Below are 26176 nucleotides of genomic sequence, written 5' to 3' on the forward strand. Positions count from 1 at the left end.
AGTTAAGTCTCAGATAAGGAGTTTACAGAAGAAATATAGAGGATGCTCACAGAACTAAAAGAAAACATAGATTGAGTTGAAAGGAGAACAAATAAGAATCAAAGGGATATAAAGATAGAAATCAGAAAACTCCAGCTGAAATAACAGGTCTGAAAACTCAGTGGACGAAATGAAAACCTCAATGGAAAGCCTTTCCAATAGGGTAATAGAAGCTGAGGATAGAATCAGTGAGTTGGACAATGAAATACATAACAGCTCCATACAACAGAAGAGATTGGAAAAGAGCCTTAAAACAAATGATCAGACACAAAGGTCAAATCCAAATGGATTAAAAACCTTGATATAAGAACTGGAACCTCTTCCCAAGTCTTCCCTGCTGCAAATCTTTTGCCAATTTCTTTTCTTTTCTTCTTTTTTTTTGGTTTTTTTGGGCCACACCCAGAGCTGCTCAGGGGTTACTCCTGGCTGTCTACTCAGAAATAGCTCCTGGCAGGCACGGGGGACCATATGGGACACCGGGATTCGAACCAACGACCTTAGGTCCTGGATCGGCTGATTGCAAGGCAAACACCGCTGTGCTATTTCTCCGGGCCCAATCTTTTGCCAATTTCAAGAAGGTCAGGTTGGGAGATGAAAAGGCGCCTGAGAACCCACACACCACAAGAAAATCTCAAAAGACAATGGGGAAACCTATACTACAAACATAGTATAAGACCTATATTATACTACCTCTTTATCTGCTTTCCCCCAAATGCAAGATACTTTCTTGCATCACCTTGTTCCTTTAATTAACTTATTACTTCATTTCTTAAAATTTTTTTTCTATTCATATATATACGTGAGCACATATATTTTTATTTCTATTTTTATCTTTTTTGGGTGTGTGACCTGTTTTTGTTTTCTTCTCTCTCTCCACCCTCAAATGCACCGGCAATATAATGTAGCACCATTTCTCCCTGCAAAGGCACATTAAAAACAGGGGAAATCTTACATATGAAAAAGAGCTCTTATTTATTAGGGATAAGAACTCATACTTGTTTACAATACAGGGGTATCTCCCACCTTGAAAATATGTCATGTGGACCCAACTTAGACCCCAGGTGATTAGACACCAACCGTCCAGCCTTGAACCCTGGATCACAGACATAGAAACGACACACTTCTTCACAACAGCCACAGAAACAAATCCCAACCGGGACATCCTTAATAGTGCTCGAACACCAGCAAGTGCCAGCCCTAATATGATACCCTGACAACAAGGAAAATGGGAACAACTTGACCTAAGAGCAAGTTATCCTACCTCACCAGCTAACGATAAGACAAAATCAGAAGACTTGTCACCCTTTGGTCTGTCCAAATGCCAAGATCGCGATTTACAGATGACTGGCTGACAGAACCATGGCCAGACTGTATGTATCCTGGGACCAATAAAAAAGCCCTAGTCTAGGGCGTGAGCTACGACCTGCATAACAACTATGATCCCTAGTTCCAGAGGTCTGTCTGAGACTATTGCAACGGAAGGGGACTTCTGGAAACTTAACGAAAGACGCTATCTCAGGCCCCTAGACATGGACCGCCAACCACAGAAGATGGATTAAAACGACACTGAGGGAACAGAACTTCTAGAACCACAAAGAAAAGCATAATCATAAGTTCAACTCCTTGACTCGTGCAGATACCGAGACTTCTAGATACAGAAGTCTGATGTTATCACCCAGGACGGAGCAGAAGTCTTCCATACACCACAAAAGCACCAAGGGGAGAGTAAATTAACCTAAAAGGACTCTATAGTTAATCCCATGACAATATACTTCAAGGGTGGAGAAACCCTGTATCTCTTAGGCAAAGGAAATTCCTTTTCGAATGACCCCAATATTTACTGTGCATCTGCAGGAGGGAAAAATAAAAGCACAAAACAATTTTTATTATTGTTATTATTATTTACTTATCTATTTTTTGTTGATTTCATTGTTGTGGTTTGGCTATTGAAGTGGATGTCTCCATTTATATTTATTTATTTTCTTCTTTTCTTATGTGCTCTGCCACATTTTTTTATCTCAATACCATGGCCTTTATATGGTGCATACCCCCCTTTTTTTGGGAATGTTCACTGGATATTTTATTTGACAGTTCTTTATGTACTATTGTGGTGTTTCACCTTCTTTTTCCCCTTTGTCTCTCAAACCAAGGATGAAAGCCTCTAGAAGGACTCACCCATTTCCTTCTATTTTTCTTTTTTTTTTCTCCAGGTTATTACTTTTCTCTTCTTCAAACAAAACCACATAACTGGAACTATCTAGTCTTGCCTCCCAATTGGGGGGGATAAGAGAGGCACCAAGACCAAACAAGTGTAAGACCACTAAGCAGTAAGCTAGGCACAGAGGGGACCACTTACTTTAGCAGCCCCAAGGGTGAGGGAAGAGAATATGGGAAGTAGGATGGGAATGTAGGTGGAGGGAGGACAATTTGGTGATGGGAATTCCCCTGATTTTATGTTAATATGTACCTAAAATATTATTGTCAACAATATGTAAGCCATTATGATTAAAATAAAAATTATATTAAAAAAGAACTGGAACCATAAGATATATAGAAGAACAAGTAGGTAAAACACTCCATGACATTGAGTTTAAAGGCATTTTCAAGGAGGAAACACCAGTGTCCAAACAAGTAGATGCAGAGATAAACAAATGAAACTATATTAAACTGAGAAGCTTCTTCACCTCAAAAAAGAAATAGTCACTAGGATACAAAGACCACCCACAGAATGGAAGAAATTATTCACTCTATACCCATCAAATACGGGGCTAATATCTAAGATATACAAGGTACTGACAGACCTTAACAAGAAAAAAAAAATCTAACACCATAAATAAATGGGGAGAAGAAATGAACAGACACTTCTTCAAAGAAGAAATACAAATGACCAAAGGCACATTAAAAAATGTTCCACATCACTAATCATCAGGGAGATGCAAATCAAAACAACAATGAGGTACCATCTTATACCACACAGAGACTGGTATACATCACAACAAGAGCAATCAGTGCTGGCAGGAATGTGTGGAGAAAGGAACTCTCATTCACTGCTGGTGGGAATGCCATCTAGTTCAGTCTTTCTGGAAAACAATATGGAGATTGCTCAAAAAACTGAAAAATTGAGCTTCCATATGATCCAGCTATATCATTCCTACGGACAAAACCTAGGAACATGAAAACACAATACAAACAATGCCTTCCTCACACCTACATTCATTGCAGCACTATTTACAATAGCCAGACTCTGGAAACAACCAAGATGCCCGTTAACAGATGAATGGCTAAAGAAACTGTGATACATATACACAATGGAATATTATGCAGCCATCAGGAGAGATGAAGTCATGAAATTTTCCTATACATGGATTGACAGGAAAATTATTATACTGAGTGAAATAAGACAGAGGGAGAGAGATAGACACAGAATAGTCTCACTCATCTATGGATTTTAAGAAAAATGAAAGACATTTTTACAATAATTCTCAGAGACAAAAGAGAAGGTCTGGAAGGTCAAGATCACTACATGAAGCTCACCACAAAGAGTGATGAGTGCTGTTAGAGAAATAACTATGTTGAGAACTATCCTAACAATGTGAAGGAATGAGAGAAGTGGAATGCCTGTCTTGAATACAGGCAGGGGTTGGGGTAGGAGGGAGATGGGGGCATTGGTGGTGGGAATGTTGCAGTGCTGAAGGGGGGTGTTCTTTTTATGACTGAAACTCAACTACAATCATGTTTGTAGTCATGGTGCTTAAATAAAGATATTACTAAAAAAATCAAGTAAGCTCAGAACACTGCTGGATGTGGTCCTCCTAAACCTACAATTAAAAAAATATATATGTATTGCCTCTCACTTTATAGATTCCTTTTACTCATGCAAAAACAGACATGAATAGGTATGAAAGCCAGATAGAAATGGTGAGTGATTTCTGGAGGGCATGCATGTCATTTCAAGTTGACAAAAAGGTCAGCGAGATGATCCCAGAAATTAAACTTCTGTCTTAAAACCAAACTGTGAAACTAGAAATACCTCTGACTTCCTCATGTGTTTCCACCTGGTTCAGTTTTCTGCTTATAAAGTGAGAAATAAAAAGCATTAACTAAGGTGATCTGAATCAAAATAGTGGTTTTCCTGGTTACAGTTAAATAATTAATGTACATACATTACTAAACATGTAGCCATAGAAATGAATACATTTTAAAGCTGATATACACCAATACATATATACTCAGATCATGCCTCCTGCTATTGCTCCATTAATAATTTGCATAGTGGAAGCACTAGCCTTTGCCTCAAAGGTCATCCTTTCTGAAGTGAGGCACACAGGAGGAGCAGAGTGGTCTCCCTACTTCACCTCAAAGCCTGGGTGCTCTCCTGCTCCATCTGCCTAAGAAGTGTTTCCCTCCCAGTGAACAGAGGAATTCAAATCCTTATCAGCCTGTCCTTTAGGAACAGTTTCCGGAATCACTAAATCTTTGGACATCTGGAACAAATCAGTTTCATTCACTATAACAACTGGATTAAAGACAAAGAATACTTTGGGGGAGAGAGGAATTCCCAAGATCTGTGGGCTGCCTGAAGGTCTGATGTCACTGGAGAGGAAGGTGTGCAGAGATGCGGGGCTCCATCCAGCAAAGGCACAGTGCCACCCATGAGTTGCCCTCTAAACCGGGAAGTCACACACTCTCATGCTAAAAGTCGGTCTACCTTTCCAGAAAATTAGCAACCCTGACAACTCAGAGGCACCCCACGGCAGTAGGGCCACTGTGGCCCCCTGAGAAATCCCTTTGTTATGAGCGTGCTCCTTTTAGGTTCAGTTAAAGGATAGAATAGGGACATAAAGGATGACAGCAAACCATACTGAAATCAAAGTCCTCCCCTTATATTTGGAATCTTTTCCTTGTGAAGTGAGACAGCCACAGAAAAATGAATAAGGGAGCAATGCTACTACCCACATGGATCCTCAGATGCATCTCAGGGGTCTCTGAAAGCAAAATCTATAATACAAGTCAGACCCAATGTTCCAAACCACCTCACCCAGGCAGGCGCCCGTCTGGCCACAAAGTGGCAGCCACATACGCCCCGATGCCACACTTCTCTATGTTGGGTCTGAAATGTTAGCCTTCTTGAGATCATCAAAGCTCAGAAGGCTAATTACCTTGGTATTAAATTAACTAAAAACAATGAATCCATGTTTACTCCTAATCAGGGAAGAGCAGACACAAGAAACCATGGCGTCAGGGAAACACTTTTTCCTGTGGCTTCAAAATTTGGCATTAGATTTCAAAAGAGAAAAATCTAATGTAACAACTGCCTGAGAATGAAAGCCTGGCTCTTATTTGATAATAAGAAGCATTTGATTACTCCAAGAAGTAGCTTAACATATTTTTTTTTCTAATATGCATCTTTTCCCATAGCCGGAGAAAAGATCTAGATCCCTGAGCTTTGCATTTGCCAGCCTGGGATACTTCTATAAACCACATCATTTTCTCTAGAATAGGAGTTTTTAACGTGTTTATGCCACCAAAAGTTCTTGGCAGCCTGTGAAGTAAATGTGCCCTTTTTCAATTAAATGCACAGAAAAAAAGAGGACGACAAAGAAACCAATTATACAAAAATGCAGAGATAGGAAGATGGAGCCATAGTAGAGCAGGTAGGGCACAAGCTTTGCATGCTGCTGAACCTAGGTTTAATCCCCGGCATCTCATATGGTCTCCCACCCACCAGGAGTATTTCCTGAGTGCAGAGTCAAGAGTCATCCCTGAGGGCCCGGAGAGACAGCACAGCTGCGTTTGCCTTGCAAGCAGCCGATTCAGGACCAAAGGTGGTTGGTTCGAATCCCGGTGTCCCATATGGTCCCCCGTGCCTGCCAGGAGCTATTTCTGAGCAGACAGCCAGGAGTAACCCTTGAGCACTGCTGGGTGTGGCCGAAAAACCAAAAAAAAAAAAAAAAAAAAAAAGAGTCATCCCTGAACATCACCAGGGATGGCCCCAATTTCAAATAAACAAGATTTTTTTTAAATTTTAACAAAAATAAAAATAAAACATAATTGTATTTTAAAACGTGCAGTTTGCTAAATATGCTTTAACTTTATTAATAGCATATTAATAAATAAGATACCCCCAGGTCTAAAAAGCAATGTAGATGATAAATCTAAAAAATAATGTAGATGACTGTTTATGACATACTGAAGCCTTGCACTTCTGTAACATAAAAGCTCTGTAAAGATGGTTGCTTTCTTAAGTGAATAACAAACCATCATATCCACACCACCAAGCCAAGTCCCTATGTTTCTTCTCCACAGAACCACTAGAGAAACCCTCTTAAAATAAATAAACAACAAAGTTCCAAGGAAGTAATCCTCATGATTACACTGTAAAGTATGTTGATCCTGGGGCTGCTGAGTGGGGCTGGAGGGCTCAAACAGCAGCAAGGGGCTACCAGCACTTGAGATAAGAGTGCAGATCTTGGTGCCCCAAATCAGTCAGTCACTGACTAAAAACTCTCATAACCCCCCAGGCAAGGCAAGGGCCATTCATTGGTCAGAGCAGGAAGGGCAGCAACACTGGGAGGGCTGGGTACCAAGAGAATCCACTCAAATGCAATCATTTTTGGATCAAGGATCATTTGGAGTTAGGCTCATAAAGTTCTGGACGTGGTGCCTTTCCTCTCTCTGCAACTGTACTGTGAATCCTAGGCTAATGGATTCCATCCAAGTCTGCCACCTTACACTGCAGACTGTCCCTGGACTTCCATCTTTGGAAAGTCAGTAGGGATACCCAGGGTCATCCCAGGTGACACCCTCAGTCACCCTGGGAGCAATGCACGTGCCAGGGCATGCAAGGACAATGTGGGAGTGGGGCGCACAGAGAAGGTGGAGACTGAATTCAGGAAATAAAGCAAGGCAGCATTCTGGAATCTGGCCCCTTGAGGCAGCTTCGGGATGGGCGAGTCTCATCCTCATGGCCAGAGACCACCTTATAGTCTCGCAGAAGGAACAGTATCAATTTAGTAAGAGAAACAGTGTAAACTGCTATTCTGGAGTCTAGATGTGAGAGAAACAAGGTGTCCGGTTACTAAAGTCTAGTGCCATTTTGACCCTGTTTAGAAAGAAGCTTATCCAGGAAACCTTTCATGGATTGGCTTTGTTTTGAAGGACCAGAAAAAGAATCTTGGGTAGGTATAGCCAAGGCACCAACCCAATCTTTCCCAGGGCTTGGGGAGAGGGATGGGGATGGCAGCATGGCCTGCCACAGATTCCTTTCCTCTTACTTTCCAGCTGGAAAATCTCAGCGAGTGCCTTATTGAGTGGGTGGGCTGTCCCCTAAATCTGGGTTTGTTAGGGTTGATTTCTGTCCCTCCCTATTAATGCAGCAACCACACCCTTCTCCACCAAAATCAACAACCAAACCCAGTTAGCACCAAGGAGATGGCTCAAGGGCCAGATGTCATGCATGCTTTGCATGAGGGAGCCCTAAAGACCATCCCTGGAACCACAGCCCTCATAGCACCAATCTGGGGGTACGGAGGGGGGGCAGAGAGAAAAATTCAGCTCCCCTCTGACAAAAGAAATGAAATCAGTCCCTGAGGTGGCTACCACCACTCCCCCTTCCCCATACCCACTTGTGTACTGGAAAGCTATATAGGAAACTACAAATCAGATCCTCCTGGAGACAGGAAGTGATTTCCTAAGGTCATTTCCAGCTGGGCCACAGCCAGAAGCTGTGGAAGCAGGAGGCAGGCCGTGCTATTTAAAGACAATCCACAGGGCTAAGGGCCACACTGCTGGACTGGGACTCAGGAACTGCTCACCAGGTGTTCTTCCTGCCTTGGTCACCAAGCTTTCTTCTTTTTGACCTCAGACAAGGCAACTGGCTGTTATCAACTTCCGGTTCCGCACCAAGGAGTGCAACAGTTCTAAGAACCAGCAGACAGACACTGACCACAAGGTCCTTTCATCTTTCACTTTGGCAGGCAGACAGGCATCTGCCCTGCATATGGCTCCGTGAGCTGGCAGTGGGAGAACCAAGGTGGTTCGAAGTGGTGTCCACCTATTCTGCAATGGGTTGCAGGGCCTCAGGGGAGCGATTGGGGTGGGGTAGCTATCAGGTAGAGATCTGAGTGTTACGTCCATGCTGAGGTACCAGGACACAGTCAGGAGCTAAAGAAGCATGACTAGTGATCCCACAAGAGGTAACTATCTGGCTAACTGGAGTATGGCAGGCCTGGTTCAATGAGACTCCTTTGCTCCATTGTCTTGCTGCCAGTGCTTCTCAGACGAACCATGACTTCTCTTAGGGTCAGCTGCAGAACTCAAGCTCAGAGGAGGGCGAGGGCCACCTTGTCTATGGTGTGGAGACTCCTTCTAAGCAACTCAGGGATCATAACCATGCAGAAGCACAATTAGAGCAACAGCTGAATCCTGACAAGGATCTCCTGCTACGCTCAGAACAGCAGCTTTTCCTCCTTGCTTTCTACCTGGCAATGGGCACTGTCCCCTCACTGCAGGCACCATGTCAGTCTGTGTCACATCAATGCATGTGCTGGCACTGTGGACTTTGCCCCATGAGCAGAAGCCACCGCTGCCCCCTTCAGCTCTACTCCTAGGGTTTGTTTGCCTCTGAGCTGGCCTTTTCTCTGAGCAGTGCCATTTCAGGGGTCTAACTCCCTCCCTCTGCTCACACATTCCTGGTAAGGGGTACACCTTCACACCTTCACTGTCTAATTCATCCTTAATGTGTGCCTCTAAAGAGGGAGACACATGCTTCTCCATTGCCAGGCCAACCCCCTATTACTGGAAAAAAAAAAAAAGCCTGTGTCTCGATACTCATTCCAAAAGTCCCCCGAAGCCCTTCATTATTCTAGACGAGACTGCAGAATCAATGCTTGTTCACAAGTCATGGTGTCCCAAAGCAGTCACTGCAAGAGTGACTTCTGATCAGCATTTGCAATTTTCCCCTTCCCCACTAGATCTCTGGCAGAAGCGAAAGGAAACAGATAAATCTATTCCATAGTTTACACTGGGTCAGGGTAAATGTTTCCTGGTTTGTGACTAGCTCCTACTTGCCTAGAATAATAAAATATTGAGGATAAGGAGAATGTGGTGATGCTGTCACATGGAAGGGACTAATGCAATGCCAGCTGCAAGCTTGCAGCAAGGTCAAGGAGAGAGAATCCAAGCTGCATGATTTAGGAATGTCCTGACTGGGTGGGACCCAACAGTGACTTCATTGGAGCCCTCACTGCAAAGTGAAAAGAACCACTTGGGACAGTCTGCATTAGGGTCTTCCTAGCTCACTCACCTCCTTTCAAATAGGAGCTTTTCACACTGAGAACTTCTTCCCTTTCTCCCTCACTTTGGGACCTCTGGTCTAGAGCTAACCAAGCTTCAATCCTGACAGTACCCAAGGCTAGGAAGAAAGGAGACTTGGTAATTCAGTATTTCACACTGAAATCTGCCCCCAGCCCTACTGGACCCCTGAACAAGAAACCTGGCTTCCCTGACTCTCTGCTGCTTCCTGCTAACCAGAATGAAGCAAAATCTACTTCTCGGCTGGGCCGTGTCATAGGGAGAATACAACAAACTCACACAGGGATCACTCTCCTGCTCGAGTTTACTCATGTCAACTCTTGGAAAGAACTTCACTCTGTATCAACAGATTCAATACTCAAAACAGCTTTGCGTGTCGCTATGCAAAACACTCTCCTTCTAGAGATAAGGTCACAGGCACAAAGATGTCAGATACACACTGGAGTGTGTACTGAGGTGTTGGTAGGGGACCCATGGGTACACAACCGACAAGTCTCTCTCTACCCCTTCTGGAATAAGGCAGTTCTTGCCAATATTCAGGCAATAGGGCCACTTTAGAGGTGAATACTTGATTTCAATTCTCAGGTGCAGTGACCCTCCTCTTCAAGGCGAAATTGTCATATAAGGAAACCTCTACCTCTCAGTCAACGGTTTGGGAAGTGAACTTCTCCACCAGCTCCACTATAATTCAGCATGCCAGGGATATAACCGTAGGACATTTTATGTGGCACTCAATGGCTACTCTAACTTCACAAGTATTCCACTGTGTCTCTCCCACTGTCCTTCAGGGTTCTTTCACTATTGTAGTTGTCTAACCAAAAGACACTGGAACATTCCATTGGTCTCCTATGGGATACATCCAATATATCTGCATATTAGCTCTACTTCCATCATCTGCATTTCTTCTGTATTTTAACCACATGTGATAGTTTCTTAGGTTCTGTCGCTATTCAGACAGACAAAACAAAACATAGTTGCATCCTATTAAAATGAATTTTTTATTCTGTTTAATAGAAACAGCTTCATCCCTATTTCTGGACATTTCAGAATGGGCTTATTTTGGACCCTGGCTTGGGACAACGGAAAACCATGGGTTTAAAATCACAGAGTTGATATTTTAAAAGGTAACAGTCCTGTTAGAATTCTTTCTCTTTGGAGAGGAAAATAAAATTGCTCACGAGTCCCAGTCCCAGAGAGCATTTCCCATCTTGGCCCCTGTATATACTCCTAGATGTCCTCCTCTTGTCTGCTCAAGATAAATTCTATTCAACTGGGGGTTCTAGGTTGCTTCTGGTCATAGTAACTTAAGCTGCACCGACTTCTAGTTCTGGGGAAAGTCTTTCTCTGTTTGGGGTAGGGGTTCTTTCAGTAATTCTCAGACAACTGGGACTTCAGTTTAATGCAAAGACCCCAAAACTTCTGGGCTGGAGTGGTAGCACAGTGGTAGGGCATTTGTCTTGCATGCAGCTGACCCAGGATGGATGCAGGTTCGACCCCCAGAATCCCATATGGTCTCCCAAGTCTGCCAGGAGCGATTTCTGAGTGCAGAGCCAGAAGTAAGACCCTGAGGGCCACTGGGTGTGGCCCAAACAAACAAACAAAAGTCCCCAAAACTCTGAGCCTGGTAGTGCTGGAGATTACCCAGACTATTTTAAGGGGACTAAGAGGTCTCCAAAATTACACCTGGTGGTACTTAAGGGGCCACTTGATGCTGGGGATCAAGAGTCTGTACTCTCTCCCAGCCCAGAATTATTCTTTACTACTCTTGGGCTCCAACCTTTCAGTATAAGGTTACCACTCATGGGAGAATGAACTCAAGACAACATGAAAGTGACTCTGACCCAATTGCCTTTGGGAGCCTATTGGAGCATCCCTTGGAAATCAACACAACATCCTCCCAACATTAAAACCTCTAAGGGTGCTCCAAGATTAAGTTGTGTCCAGAGCTATGGGAATAGAGTGGCTGAGGAGAGTACTTAGAACTTTCTGCTAGAACATGCTGTAGGTTGTATGAAAGAGTACCACAGTCTCACTTCTTCTGCTCATCTGAGCATGCTTAGCTGTGCCCTTAGTACCAGCTATCACCAGTACCAGGTCATCCCTGTCCATATGCAGCTTGGTGTTCAGCTTACTTTATGTCTAGGCTTCACTGCAGCTGATTGTATTCCTACTTCATATCCAATTAGATGCTCACCAAGGCTGGGGAGAAACCAATGACCATGAAACTCCCAAGTTCGGCTTTGTGTCTTTTTTGTTTGTTTGTTTGCTTTAGGGTCTCACTCAGTGGAGATTAGACATTACTCCTGGCTCTGATTTCAGAAATTAGTCCTGGGTGCCAGGATGTTAGGGATTGAATTTGGATCAGCCCCAAATCCCTACCCTCTGTGCTACTGCTCTGGCCCCTTGGCTTTGTATCTTGATGTATTCAATTACATCTTGATGTATTCAATCAACACTTCTCTGGTGGCTCCTTTCCAGAAAGTTAAAGGTCATAGAGTCAAATGAATGTTGAATAGTGAACTTAATAGTGAATAGTGGGCTTATTTGGACAAAAAGAGGAGGTGGGGAGGTATTCCCAGGAAACAACATCCTAATGAAGGGTTCTGATACTTGCTTTAAGGACTCTAGACTTAGAAAATCTTATCTGGTCACTTGGCCTCATGCTGAGTACCAGGAGATGTAATTACAAGACATGATGGAATATCTTGGGAAACTACAGGATATCAGGAAGAGCATGACCCGGTTCTCTACAGAATAGAATGCATTCCTGCTTCCAGTCTCCATGCCCCCACAGCTACCCATACACTTTGCTGTATGATTCAGGAGCTTTTTGAGGAAAATGCAGAGAGGACACTCCCATTCTTGAACCTCAGCTTGGCCATGAAACTTGGCTGTGACCATAGCAGAAGACTGAACTAAAAGTGCCTCAGCATTGCTGAGGCCTAATGAAGACTGTGTGGCCATGCTTGTCCTCTGCACTCTGGCTTTGCCATGAGAGGAAGATGCCTAGGAGAGTTTAGGAGTCCTGTCAAAGACTCAAAACCAAAAAGCTGATTGAGGATGACTGGGTTTAGTGGGAATCATCCTGCCCTCTCCTAAATCCTGAATGCTGATGCATAAGTGAGGCAGCCAAGATCCAACCAAATCCAACTTAGGCCAGTCAGTCCTCAGATAACTACAGATCCAAGTAAATGACTTGAAACTATTGAAGCTTGAAGTGACTTGAAGCTATTGGATTTTGAGGTGACTAATGCTGTGTGTGTGTGTGTGTGTGTGTGTGTGTGTGTGTGTGTGTGTGTGTGTGTGTAGGTAGATAATACATATAGGATTCTGGACTGTGGCCTATATAAATTCTTACATTTCAGATTATTAAGCACTAGGGATCAACCAGACTGGGGCAGTGGAGACAGAGCACAATCTTCTCCCTGACCACATGCCTGGAGTTTTGTCTTCATATATGAAAAACACAATTCAGCAAGGATATTCTGTCTAACAAGGGTAGTGACATGAAGATTTTCCTAACCTAATATTTCACCTTGAAGCAAGCAAATATTATCCCACTGCATAAACTATTCCACGAACCAAAATAAACTCACTACATTTACAAACTGTTTCCAGAGAAAGCAAATCCATGTATTTTTGCTTCAGTACATTTTCCCCAAGATACTCTCTAGAAGATCTAGTCAGAATTAAAATTAATGAGCTGATAATGTATGAACTTTCTTGACAATCTGTTTCTATAATAATCCTATAAGACCTTTATATGTATGTTAAGAAATTCCAAGACCCACTTTATGCATCGTCAGTAATTTTCTAAGTTTGGGAAAGTGGGAGGGAAGAGGGCATCAGGAAGGGTGAGAGGAAAACTATGTTGGTGGTGGGAAATATGCACTGGTGAAAGTTGTTATATGTTGTATGACTGTAACTCAATTATGAACAACTTTATCTATTAAAAAACTATAGTATGAACAACCTTGTAACCATGGTGTTTAAATAAAAGCAATAAATTTAAAAAGTTGCCAAGCTTTAATCTACCACTCTTGTTCTCAGTAAAAGTAATATTAATTAAATTTAAGGAATTTGAGAAAGATGTATATATTGAATAGAGGTTTAGTTACTGTTTTCTCAAATAAATAATTTCTTTCCCCTTAAAGAAATAGTGTTAGTATTCTCGTGGCCAGAGTAATAGTACCGAGACTTGCTTAGCAAGTCTTGCTTAGCACTTGGCTGACCCAGGTTTGATCCCTGGTACCCCATTTAGTCCCCTGATCTCTGCCAAAAGTGGTCTTTGAGCACAGAGCCAGGAGTAAGCCAGGAGCACTGCCGAGTGTGGCCCAAAAACAAAACAAAGAATGTCAGTATACCTTTCCTCTAACAAGAACGCTTATTTATCATGATAATTATTTGGCACAGTTAGTAGTTTGGATGGGCTCTTTCCCTCATTCCACTCAAATGGAACATTCAAAGTCAAAGGAAGGAACCCATGATGGCATCTTAGGAAATAGCTTTCAGGACTGAAGCTTATTATTAGAATGTGCTTTGAGGGGGTTTCTGGCCCCAAAGCTAAAACAATCTTTCAGAGGACATTGTACCGAAAGGAAATCATTCTCTGAAATGTGGTTAAAGGAACAGGACTAGCACCTACCCCAAAGAAGCCCGCAATCAAAGGTTGGCATAAGGAAACAGCAGACCTCTGTATGGGTCACCTCTGCCCTGGGGATACTTACACTGAGGCAGGAAACCTGAGAACAATGGAAAGACTGTCTGTGCCCACAGATCAGGCCAGGCTTCTCCTTTGCACTAGCTTCTGCCACAGAGCCACCACTGGCTGAGAGAGCAAATATTGCTGTTCAATGTGTGAGCAAAAGGGAAAAGGTCCTTTCTTTTCTAAGGCAATTCATGAAATCACTTAAACAATTAAATATTGGCAAGTTCATGTGGTTCAGTTTAATGCAGTGTGTAAATCTAACATTCTCTCCTTCCCTGTCCCTTGTTCCCAATACAGAAATAGAAATAGATGAGCTAATTTGTAAGATGTAAAAATTGCAAACAAAATGAAAACTCGTATCCAATGCTCATAACAGCATTGGTGTGGTAATGTTGCACTGGTGAAGGATGGTTTTCTTTTTTATGACTGAAACCTAACCAACTACTGACACATTTGTAATCATGGTGCTTAAATAAATTTATTGTTGAAGAAAAAGAATAAACTACTGCTGTCCAAATTCTCTTCTGGGGTGGGGCTGGGGCTCAGCGGTGGTGTGCACACCATGCCTGTATGAGACTCTGGGTTCAATCCCCGGCATCACACAAATCATAAAAGATGACTTTCTAAAATGGGAGCCATTATAACCCACTAATTCTATTCACCCTCTCAGGTTCCAGGGTTTTCCCAACACAGATGTGAAATTAGTGTGGACTCACCCAGAGAGCAACAGTTGACCCCGGAGCTGTAGGTCGGCTGCACAGTCCTCGGAATGGCAATTTCTTTCAAACACCGTCTATGAGAGAGACACAGCAGGAAGGTCAAAATAGGATCCGAAGGTAAAGGAGTAAGAAGAATAGCCCGTGACTGTCTTCCGAATCACAAGATTCCTCAGTGGTCACTGAAGTGCTTCCTCACACCAGTGTTTTAAAAAGGGTATATGAAGGCCAGAGTGATAGTACAGCAGGGGAGGGCATTTGTTTTGCACCCAGCCGACCTGGGTTCAATCCCCAACATCCCAGATGGTCCCCTGAGCCTACCAGGAGTGATTTCTGAGCGCAGAGCCAGGAGTAAGCCCTGATTACTGCCGGGTGTGGCCCCCAAACCAAAAATAAATAAATAAAAGGTATATGGTAGTTGCCATTTGTGCCTTTTCCTGTGTGTCTTAAGGCCCTTAGAGGTTAATAGTCCAGTTGGATAATAAATTCCTAGATGGCAGCCTGTTCATTTCTCTCTGTTGTGTTGGGAAAGCAGAAAAATCCCTATTTGTGATGGGCTCTGAGTAAGAGAAGCACCTGGTTATTTTTCGTTCAACATAGAATGTCAAAGGAAACTAGCCTTTGTCTTGAGGGCTGAAATGAATCCTTTCCCATGTCTTAGAGGGGCATTGAGAAGTTCAAAGTGGCATGGTGTCTTTCTAACCAAGACCTGGAGTCAATGGCCAGTGCTGAGACCTGACACTTTCCAGAAAGACATTCATTGGGCAAATCTTAGTTGGGCCTATCTGTGGAGGGTAGCCAGGGTCTCGGGAGTGGCTCTTAAGGAAGAATTACAATTTTATTTTTGCTATTATACATGGCAGGCTAGGCTGCCTTTCCCTAATCTGGTCTCAATAACTCAGAGAAATTTTAATCTATGGACACCTGGTTTCTTGTGCCTTGATCTTACCGAGACCATTCACTCTTCTAGGGGATTGGAATCACATGAATGAGATTATTTTGGTAGGAGACCTTGGGTTACCTTAGTGGTATTAAGGGGCCTTTGTTACCTCCTCGCTCAGGGACTGCTTCCAGCAATGCCAAGGGGTAGAATGAGGGTTGGTTGCATTCAAGGCAAGCACTCAGTGGGATCTGAGGAGAGGAGCCTGCTGACATTTTCCATTGTAATTTTTTTTTTATAATAACTGGGGGTGTGGGAATGGAGCCTAGGGTCTCATACACACAAGTAATGTTGTACCACTGACAGCATGCCTGATCTTGTCATCACCTCGCGTGTTTGTGAGTTTCTTGCATATGACAAAACATAGTTCCAAGGGATCTTCCCACAGGAGAGGCAGAGCATTAACCGTGGTTCCAGCAAACTGGCCAGCCAGCAGACATTCAGGACTCAGCCAGACAGAGTAATTTGGACTATGGAAATTCATGTTCCCATGCCATCTTTCCAAAAGAATAAAGTGTCCCTGCCAACATTGCTCGCTTTGCTAGTAAGGGGAAAACCCATGGAATATTGGGTAAAAAAAGAGGATGTTCCCTTCTTCTTGTGGAGATGACAGGTGCTTTAAGATATTTGGGCTTTATTTGCCATTTCAGCCAAGTAGAAAACAGGAAGAAGAGGGTGTGTGACTGAATAGCTCAGGCAAGAGATGATTCTCTGAGGCAAGGAATGAGATCAGATCCAATGGCAAATTAAGCATCTAGCTAATGAGACCTAAATTGGAAGGCCCCCACTGACATAATCCTATCAAGGCCTAGTCCCCTAATGCTGTATTTATAATTTGACTCTAATTCTCTAATGTTTTCCTGAGAATTCACATTCCTAATTATACAAGCATCAACCCCCCACCCCAAATATCTCTGTCCCTGTCCCTTGTGACAGGCTTCCCTTTCTCATTTTTCCATAATTTATAGGTAAGAGCGAGCATCTTCCTGACTATTTGTATGCATGGTGGTGAGATGACGTGAACCCACTCCGTGGAGCACTATCCAGGTATCTGGTCTTGCCCTGTTCACCCCACCACTAGCTCTTTGATGACTCTCCTTGCCACAATCACCACGTTTCTCCTAGCAGGTGACCTAAACACAAATCTTATCACTCTTCAGGAAGCAAATCAAAACTACATTGCACCCCACCCACAGCCACAACACACACACACACACACACACACATTTGAGCTTCTGTGTAAAATACAGTCCCTCGTATTTCTTCCTTCTACTCCTATTTCAGTGATAATAAGTTTGACTTCATCTTTCTGTATTCCATATTTGTCTCCTCTTTTAAAACCCATGTTCCACATGGAAGGCATCTATACTGCTCTCATTCACTTGTTTTGTGAACCCTCAGGGGAACACCTCAGGTCTCTGAGAAATGGGGGAGACCACTGATTGGAAGTCCAATGGTGGATCTCCACTACTGCCTTTCTAATGTGACTTCTCCCAGAGACAGGTGAGTTCATGCTTCTTCTCTGCATGAATCTGAGAACACAGATGAAGGATGCTTTGTGGCTTCCAATGGTAGGTCATACAAAGCAAATCAGCAGCTTTCAAGCTCTCTCAGGACAAAGGTTTCTTGATTTTAGCTACTGTGTCATAAGCAAGTCCAAGCTTGTCTGGACGAAGCTCATTGTAGAGAACATGATGGCCAGTGTCTTGTACTGGTCCTACGAAAAAGACATCACAGGAATGGGTCTTCCACCTCACTGAGCTTCCTCAGTTGATGTTATATGAATCATGGACGCTCTCTCAATCCACTCCTGCCAAATTTCAAATTCAAAAACAAATGTCTTCTGTTGCTTTAAACCAGTAAGTTTTGGAGTGGTTTTCTATACAATAGTTGATTATTGGACCACTCTACAACCAATGGCCAACAAGGTGAATGGAATGAACCAAAGCAAGATATACATTCCAAGTCCTGGCAGAGCATTGGTTTTGGCAAGAATATTTCCAGGTTGTGATGCCAAAATGGGAGGACATCATAGAATCAAAAAATCTGTATCATATTTAGAGGTGGCTGGCATTGATGTTGGTGTTCCTGTGCTCTGGACCAGAATCCATTTCTCTGAAAAATGATCCTCTCTTATCCTCACTGGATGTACAGCCTCTGGAAAGGATTCAGCTTTCCCACTCCCCTCCATTTCAGTTCCCATCACACTATTCAAACACTGAATGTCCAAATCCTACTTTGTCTGTAAGACTCTGGCACATTCTCTCTTTCTCCACGGAATAGCTCCTTTTCTTAGCTAAACTTAGTCTCTGGAGTCACATGTATTCTCTCTCTGTTTCTTTCTCTCTCATTTGTCTCTTTCTCTCTCATGCACAGTCACTTTCTCACACACTTCCTTTCATAACCTCATATAGAGTAGACAATTTACGGAATTGGTCTTGGATTTATAGTCATTTTAAGTACACTTTTTGGTAATAAATAAAACAAATTAGGGTTTTCTGTAAGGGGGGACATGATCAAAGAAGAGGAAAGTAGCTTTCTTATTTCCTTATATTTTGTTTTTATTTTGAAGCCATAACTAGTGGTGCTTAGAGGAAAATCTTGGCTTGGTGTTGGGGGGTCACTCTCAGTCACACACTAGGGATCACTTACTGATGGGGATAGAACCTAGACCCATGAATGCAAAGCCTGTGCTTACATGTTTCCTTAAATGTCATGATGAAATGTATGTTCAACAAGAGGCCAGTAGCATTAAAGCTCTGTTATCCCCAGAACCCTAATCATTCTCAGTAGCAAAGGCAACCCCCAAATTCTTCTCCATAGCCACTCCAGAGCCCACTTTCTCCCAAAGCTATTTCCAGCAGATAGGAACTGGGCCTCTAGCCTGTTAACCACATAGATTTTCATTTAATGTGAAATACCTCAGACTCAACAGGAAACCTGCTTGTAACTGGCTCTTCCCATCACTGTCTGGGGACTCCTTGCACTGTGTAAGCCTGGCTAGACCATCAAGAAGGGCTCAGAACCACTCCCTTTTTTTTAATTTGCCCCTTGAACCACCCAGAGTGCCAACCGGGGCTTGGGCCTTTGAGTTGATGAGACTAAGGCACGGAAGAGATTCTCTTCTGATTTTATCTGACATCATGACTTAAAATACTCCCATGTGTTCCTCCCCATCTTCCTGCAGAACAGTCTATGCGACTGTCCTATCAGCACACAAATTTTAAAAATCAGCACTGCTTCCTGGAGTGGGATTAGCTGTCATAATCTTTCTTCCCTGCCAAATGAGCCAACATCTGGGAGACACATGGAGGAAGATCATTAAATTATCTTGTTATTTATTTTTTCATAACCTGGAAAGGGAGAATAGGTAAAGTTCATTCTCCCAGAATTTTCTCAGGCTCCTGAATAGGCTTCTTATCTAAGAACAATATTTTTCTTTCATTTTAATTTTAACCCAAGAATCATGTTTAAAAAATAATGATTCCCTGCCATACCCCTCCCTGTACTGAGTCTGATTCCCTGAGAGCAATCACTGTGGGGCTTTTGTCCTCTTGTGTTTCTGGACATTATTATTTCTTTCTTTTTTTTTTTTTTTGGTTTTTGGGCCACACCCAGTAACGCTCAGGGGTTACTCCTGGCTATGTTCTCAGAAGTTGCTCCTGGCTTGGGGGACCATTTGGGACACCGGGGGATCGAACCGCCGTCCGTCCAAGGCTAGTGCAGGCAAGGCAGGCACCTTACCTTTAGCGCCACCGCCCGGCCCCAAGACATTATTATTTCTATATTTCTTTACAACATGCTGATCCAACTCCTTCTTAGTCTCTTTTTGGAAAAATGCTCTTTTCTGCTCTGGGTACTCAGAAGAACCCCCAGGGATCCTTGGCCAACTGGGCCAGTGGGTCAATGTCAGGGTCTGAAAAGGGGGTATTTCTGGGGATCACCAAGGATACCAGCAGTGCTTGGCAGTTTTGACAGCACCCTATGTTGTTTGCAGAAATATGTGGTATCAGAGATCAAACTGGATTTAGCCACTTACAAGGCGTGTCTTAGCCCCGATACTCTCTCTCTTGTCCCTGATAGGACTACTTCTTGAAGTGTCAGACCTAGACAATACCTTACTGGATTCTTGCCTTAATAAACAATAATTTTTCTCACACAATAGCCCTCTCGTTTACCTTTTTGATGTTGAGAGACAAGGTGATGCTGCTCCAACATCAGCTGCCTCAAAATCACCCAGGCAACTTATCAAACACAAAATGCTGGACCCATGCCATGAATTTCTACTTGCCTCCCTACCAGGATCCCCAGAATGCCAGTGCTGCTGGTTCAGTGACCACGCTAAAAAGCACTGTTCTACTGTTGCCTTCCATGTTACTGCTGCTGTAATCCACGGAGATTCTTGGCGTCGCAAGTTTTGCAATATCTCTTGCTTCACCAGTTGAAGAGATCAAGATATTCAAAGAACTGTTATAATACTAGTTTTACCATTCTAGAGTGAAAAGTAGGGACTTTTACATTCTAGACTGTCATCACAATTCTTAGGAGAGCTTGACAAATAGCACTAATGTTATTATATCTATCATATTATAGAATATATGATACATCATAATATCATAAAATTTGTATCTGGTAGATATAGTTTATATGTAATATCTTATATGTTTATATAATAGATTATCTATCACGAAGGCAACTTTCTGAGACCTTGCTTGTCTGAGAAGTATTTAAACCTCATACTTGAATGTTAAGTTAGGCATAAAATTCTAGTTTCAAAATCCTTTTGTTTAGGAACACTGGGCTTCTCTTTTCACCATTTTCTAGCTTTCAATTACAGATGAGGAGTCAAAAAGACTCCTTATTATTATGACTTATTATGACTGTGCTTCTACCAGAAGCTGATATGAAACTGATATGGAACAGAACTCCCTTTCAGGAAGTGTTTAGACATTTCCTAAGCCTCAGATCAAAAATGATGTACCGAGCACATTTTTGGTTTTTCTTGCTTATAAACTGGTGAATCTTTTAAGTAAAAAAAAATCAATATATATATTTGTTGTTGTTTGGGAACCTCATCTGGCAGTGTTTGGGGAATTATATGCATTGGTGGGGATCAAACCAAGCTTTCTATTGAAGAGGCAGTAAGCAAAGCAAGGGTCTTATCTCTGGTGTTTTCTCACATGTCCTGGATGAGACCAACCCTAGTTTGATCCCTACTACCAGGTGCTTGGGTGTGTCCTTAGGGTAAGCCATAGCACCACAAGGTCTTATGGCACCATATCCTTAGGCACTCGTGTTGAACTGCCAACCTGGCTGGCTAAGAATTGTTAGAGGAGCCCCTGAACCTCCTGAGCACCACCCTCAAATTAATGTTTTTTTTAACTACTGGTAATTGTGTTCTTTTATATCTCAGCTTTCCATTCTCTTTATTTTCTTTTGCTGGCCTTTCTTCTACTTGGAGGGAAGACTGTGAAGATCTATGCTTTAATTCTCCTTTATATGCATGATGCTGACGTAGCATGTTTCTTATCATCTTCTCATTCTTCCACTAAATGTGGAAGCAACTATCACGCTAATTTTGAAGAACTTGTTCCTTCTTCTGTGATTCTTTCCCTTAGAAAAACAAAAACAAACAAAATTCCAACCATTTCTAATGGATAGAATAGACTCTTCAATCTCCTGTTATTTATTTATTTATTTATTTATTTATTTATTTATTTATTTATTTGTGTTGGGGGAGTTGGGGTCACATCTGCTGTGCTCAAGGCTTACTCCTGGCTCTGTCCTCAGGAATCACCAAGAGAGCATGTCTGGTGCTGTAGATCGAATCCAGTTGGCCATGTGCAAGACAAGTGCCCTCCCTGACCCCTTTCTCTCTCCTCTCTCTCTTTCTCTCTCATTGGCCCCTCTTTGGTTCTTTAACATGAAATTTAAAATTTTTCTAAAAAGACTTATAATAACTTGTATGAATGATTTATTTTATAAATTCTTGGTTTATTTTGACCTTTATTCCCCTCCATGTACCACATTCCCTCTCAATATCAGGTTTCCTAGGTTTTCAAATTCCCATTTCAGAATACATAAAAGGGCAGACTGAAAAATCTGTGAATGTGTCTGGGTGGATGGAAGAAGGGGCACCAGTTCTTCCATGTCTCTGGTATTTGTACCACTCCACATACTTCTATCTCCGTGACTCACCCCAGAGAGTGATGGTCTTCTCATTGATACTCTGCAGTGTCTCCCCACTATTATTCACATTTTTCTAATCACTGTTGCAGGGTCTCGGGCATAGACATGAACCTTACTGCCTGGCTGCCATCTTGGAAGTGACAGAACAGCATTTTAACTTTCATTGCTCTTCCTCCTTGGCTTTCCTCTAGGCAGACCAATGTCTTACGTCACTGTCTGGAGATGATATCAACTTCATATTAATCTATGAAAATTCATCAGCTTCCTGCCCTGCCTCTGATTCTTTACTTCATCTTCCTTCCTCCCTCCTTATCTCCATATGCTCCCTTGACAGGTCACTCTTTCCATTCCACCCCACATACTTAGAAGCCAGTGGTATCCCATTTTGCCCAGTCTCCTCCTCATTCTCTGAAATTTTCTATTGGCAGCAGTGTCCTGTGTGTCTTGTCTGCCCTGCTCCAGGTCACTCATGGTTGAACTCAAAACAAGGGTCCAAAGGGAGGGCACAGCCAAGGGGGTGTCTGTGTTAAGCACTAAACACTGCCTGGAGTCTATTCCCACAGCTGATGTAAGTATAGCTGATAATTTCTCAGGCCTTTGCTATAAGAAAATGCCTGTGCTAAATGGACACTGTCCTTCTCTCACCCTTAAGAAGACCCTCAAGGAAGGGACAGCTCTAGATCATCATTTTATGCCCCAGTCCCAGACTCAGGCCAGGGCTGGACATTAGCCGAGAGCACAGCTTTGCTCAGACTGTCCTCCTGTTCGATCATGTGACCCAAATCCTCATCTCATATTTGACCCCCAAGAACATGACAATGGAAATTAGGGAAGAAACCGGGGTTACTCTGGTAAAAAATCTCACTACTTAATAGACATCTGGGACCCTTTTTAGTGCTGAGAGAGTCAGAAGAGAGCCTGCAGGATTTCACAATGTGGCCCACACCCTACACAGGAGGCTGGTTTAGTAACTACAAACCATTCTTCCTAACCTCATCCAGGGCCCTGCAATCTGTGGCCATGTTGGGTTTTAAGTCATCATTTAAAGCTCTCTCAGGGGCCTAGACTAACTGCCTATTTCCCATGGAACAGCCAGCAGGGCATGGATACCCCCACCTTCTTGCTAGCTATGCTACTAAGGCTCATTACTCCTACCTGCAAGGCAGTACTTAAGCTGTTCTAAAGGGCCAGAAGTCCCTCCTGAAAGAGACACCACACACACACACACACACACACACACACACACACACACACACACACACACACTGCATCCCATAATTCATCATTTTGCAGATGGGGAAAGAGGCCCAAAGGTAGGCCAGGCCTGGGTCTCCAGTTCCTGCATCTCTCTGGCCATTATTTCTGCCACCGACACCACCAGGCTGGCGAGTTCCAGCTGTGAGCTGTATGGTACTGACCTGATTCTTCTGGGCGATCTTCTGCCCCTTCTTCCATCGGAGCACAGGGGTCAGAGCCTGCAGCTCCCTCTCCTCCCTGCCCGTCACATGCTCTTCCAGGCTGTAGGCAGCTTCAAACACGATGGGGCTGATGACGTCCTGCACCCGCCGCTGGAAAAACAAACAAGCACACATGAGCCGTAGGGTCGGTCTGACATGTGGGGTGCATGTCACAGCAGTGAATGGAGCCCTCTCCCATGTATGCCCCCCCCTCCCGCCTCACCACTACCCCACTGAGAGAGGGTTTTATGATTTTCCCACTTCCGATGAGGTAACCGAGGCCGAGAGCTGTTAACGTCCTGTCCAAGGTCACCCTGTTAACGAGCTTTTGACTCTACCTGGTGCTACATCATCTTCTTTTCAACATCTGGAAGGAATTAACTTTTTCATCATCCAAATATTCTCATAAGCCAGCTGGCGGGCGGGCTGGGAGCCTCTGCACTTGGGGTGAGCTAACCCTTTGAGCTTGCTGCTGGGTTTGCACCCTCTACGACACTTCCTCTGCACTGAAATGGTCATGGCCTAGGTATGAGTCAGAGACACAGACACAGACACCAAGACACCAAGACACAGAGGGTCCAGAACTGGTCATCGGTAGAGCCACGGATGAAAGAGTGACTCTTTTCTGGGTGTTTGCTGGTTTGTGTTTGTATTAGGGCCATACCCAGCAGGGCTCAAGGCTTACTCCTGGCTCTGTGTTTAGAGGTCATTCTTGACAGGGCTTGGTGGACTCCTGTGTGATGCTGAGGATGGAACCCAAGCCAGCCACATGCGAAGCAAGTGCTTTGCCTGCTATCCCCTGTCCATAAATGAGTGACTTTTTGTAACCCAAAGACTATAAGACCCCGGGATGGGGGAACAGGCTGGCAGTCGCATAGGAAAGGAGGTGGATGGGCTGAGAGATGGCACAGGCACAAAAAGCAGCTGCACCTGGCTTGGTGACAGTGCAGCACTCCCAAGCTCTAGAAATTTCTCTCCTACCATGGCCTGAAGCAGAAAAGGCAGTGCAAGGCCAACTTCTCGGGGCATACTTTGAACCCATCTTTGAAATTCTAATAGAGGAGGGAGTGGGTTGGGTCATGCCTGGCATTGCTCACAACTTATTCCTGCCTCTGTGTTCAGGATTAATTCCTGGTGAGGTCCAGGGGACCATATGCAATACCGGGGATTGACTAGATCAGCCATATGTAAGGAAAGTGCCTTACCCACTATCCTCTCTTTGGATTTACCCCTGGAGTTCTAACACCCTTCTTTACTGACTGTCACCATGGGATCCAGCACCCATTCCCAGCTCTAAGCACTGCAGGCAAGATAAGGGTAGGCAGGAGGGAACCCCATGTTCTGTTCTATTCCAGTGTGTTCTTCAGGAGGTGGGCACAGAGTCCCCTGCTTCCTGGTGAATAGCAGGTAACCTGGCACTGGGGAGGTCCCTCAATGTTTGGATGCTCAACCACTTTCACAAGCATGCCCAGACTATGTGAACCCCAGTTCTGTGGGGGTATAGTGGGGAAAGACAAGCAAATCAGGGGCAGGAACCAGATGAAACAAAGTTAAAGGAGCTTTTCATTCTGTTTCCTTGGATGGCTTTTTGCTGCATTTTCCTGTCGTGACCCGTAGTAGAGCAGGGTCAAGGAACCCCGTGTTTCCTCATTGCATCTCAGGACACAGAATCTCTTAGAAGAGTTTGCACAGGCAAAGGCAATGTTGAGTACCATTAACTCATAGCAGTGGTTTCTTCCTGCTGGGCTGGCAACCAGTTTGGAGCCAGTCAATAGTGAGAAAGGGTTGAAAACCTCTGCTCTGGGCTAGTCTAGCTCTTTTAGCTATGGCTCATGATCCCAGACTTAGGGGGTGGGCTCAGCGTGTGTGCCATATAAAAATGCATTTCCTAATGATTTATTATCAGTGAATGTTTGGCCACATAAAATTACATTTTCGTAGGACTTACTATCAGTAAATGTTTGAGAGGTAGTTATATTGTACGTGTCTATACACCCAGGATTGTGTTTAAAAACCTCAGGTGAAAACAGGTCATGAGTTCACAAGTGGGAAATGGTTAAGGAACCCCACTCAGGAGGTTCCTGGACACAGTGGAAGTCAAGCAGGAACCTCCACCAGCAGCTGGGAAAGAGGGGAGAGGCTGTTGTAGCAGAGCAGCAGGAGTGGGAGGGAGAGGCAGTCACATCTGCAGTGGTTGACTGTAGGAGTTGGGGTACAGGGGAAAGGGGCACGAATGACTTGGGGTGATTTATATGTATGTTCAGGACAGTGTTCTTTCTGTTGGGAGTAGATTTAATTAATCCATATAAATAAAATATATGACTCTCCAGGACAGTGGTAAGGGAGTCTGAAGAAATGGCTCCAAAAAACTTCTGCTGAACTTGGAATTTTAGGATTAAATTGCCAATACCCACGTCCTTTCTGAAAGCAATCACAGATACCTGGGATTCAGACCCTCTGCCTGAAGATTCTGCTGAGCAGAATTAATGACTGCAGAAACCAGGGATGTGGCTTGGTGCTAGAGTGAATGGTGTGTGTCATGCATGTGTGAGGTCCTGGCTTGATGGCTGGCATTATATATATATATATATATTTATAATTGATGTAATTATATACAATGTCAGTGGCATGCAGAATAATGACTGAGTAAAATCTTCATTTTTCCTTTGTTTTGCAGAGTCAGGGGGTCAAACCCAGAGCCTAAAACATGCAAGGCAAGAGCTCTATTACACAACCACAGCCTAATAAATCTTTATCTTTTAGCAAATAATTTTTTTGTGCTGTGTTTCTTCAAGGTTGACTATTTAATGGTTTT

General features: G+C 43.5%; 1 protein-coding gene across 1 annotated transcript in view; it reads right to left on the reverse strand.

Moving 5' to 3' along the window:
- ITGA9 (integrin subunit alpha 9) overlaps positions 1-26176 on the reverse strand; it is a 329022-nt gene that overhangs the window by 134043 nt on the left and 168803 nt on the right. The window contains exons 16-17 of the mRNA XM_049766467.1: positions 23323-23472; positions 14776-14852 (exon numbers count right to left, since the gene is read on the reverse strand). Coding sequence (XP_049622424.1) covers positions 14776-14852; positions 23323-23472 — 227 coding nt within the window. The remainder of the gene's footprint in view (positions 1-14775; positions 14853-23322; positions 23473-26176) is intronic.

The sequence above is a fragment of the Suncus etruscus genome, chromosome 20, assembly GCF_024139225.1.
Source record: "Suncus etruscus isolate mSunEtr1 chromosome 20, mSunEtr1.pri.cur, whole genome shotgun sequence".
Classification (NCBI taxonomy): Eukaryota; Metazoa; Chordata; class Mammalia; order Eulipotyphla; family Soricidae; genus Suncus; species Suncus etruscus.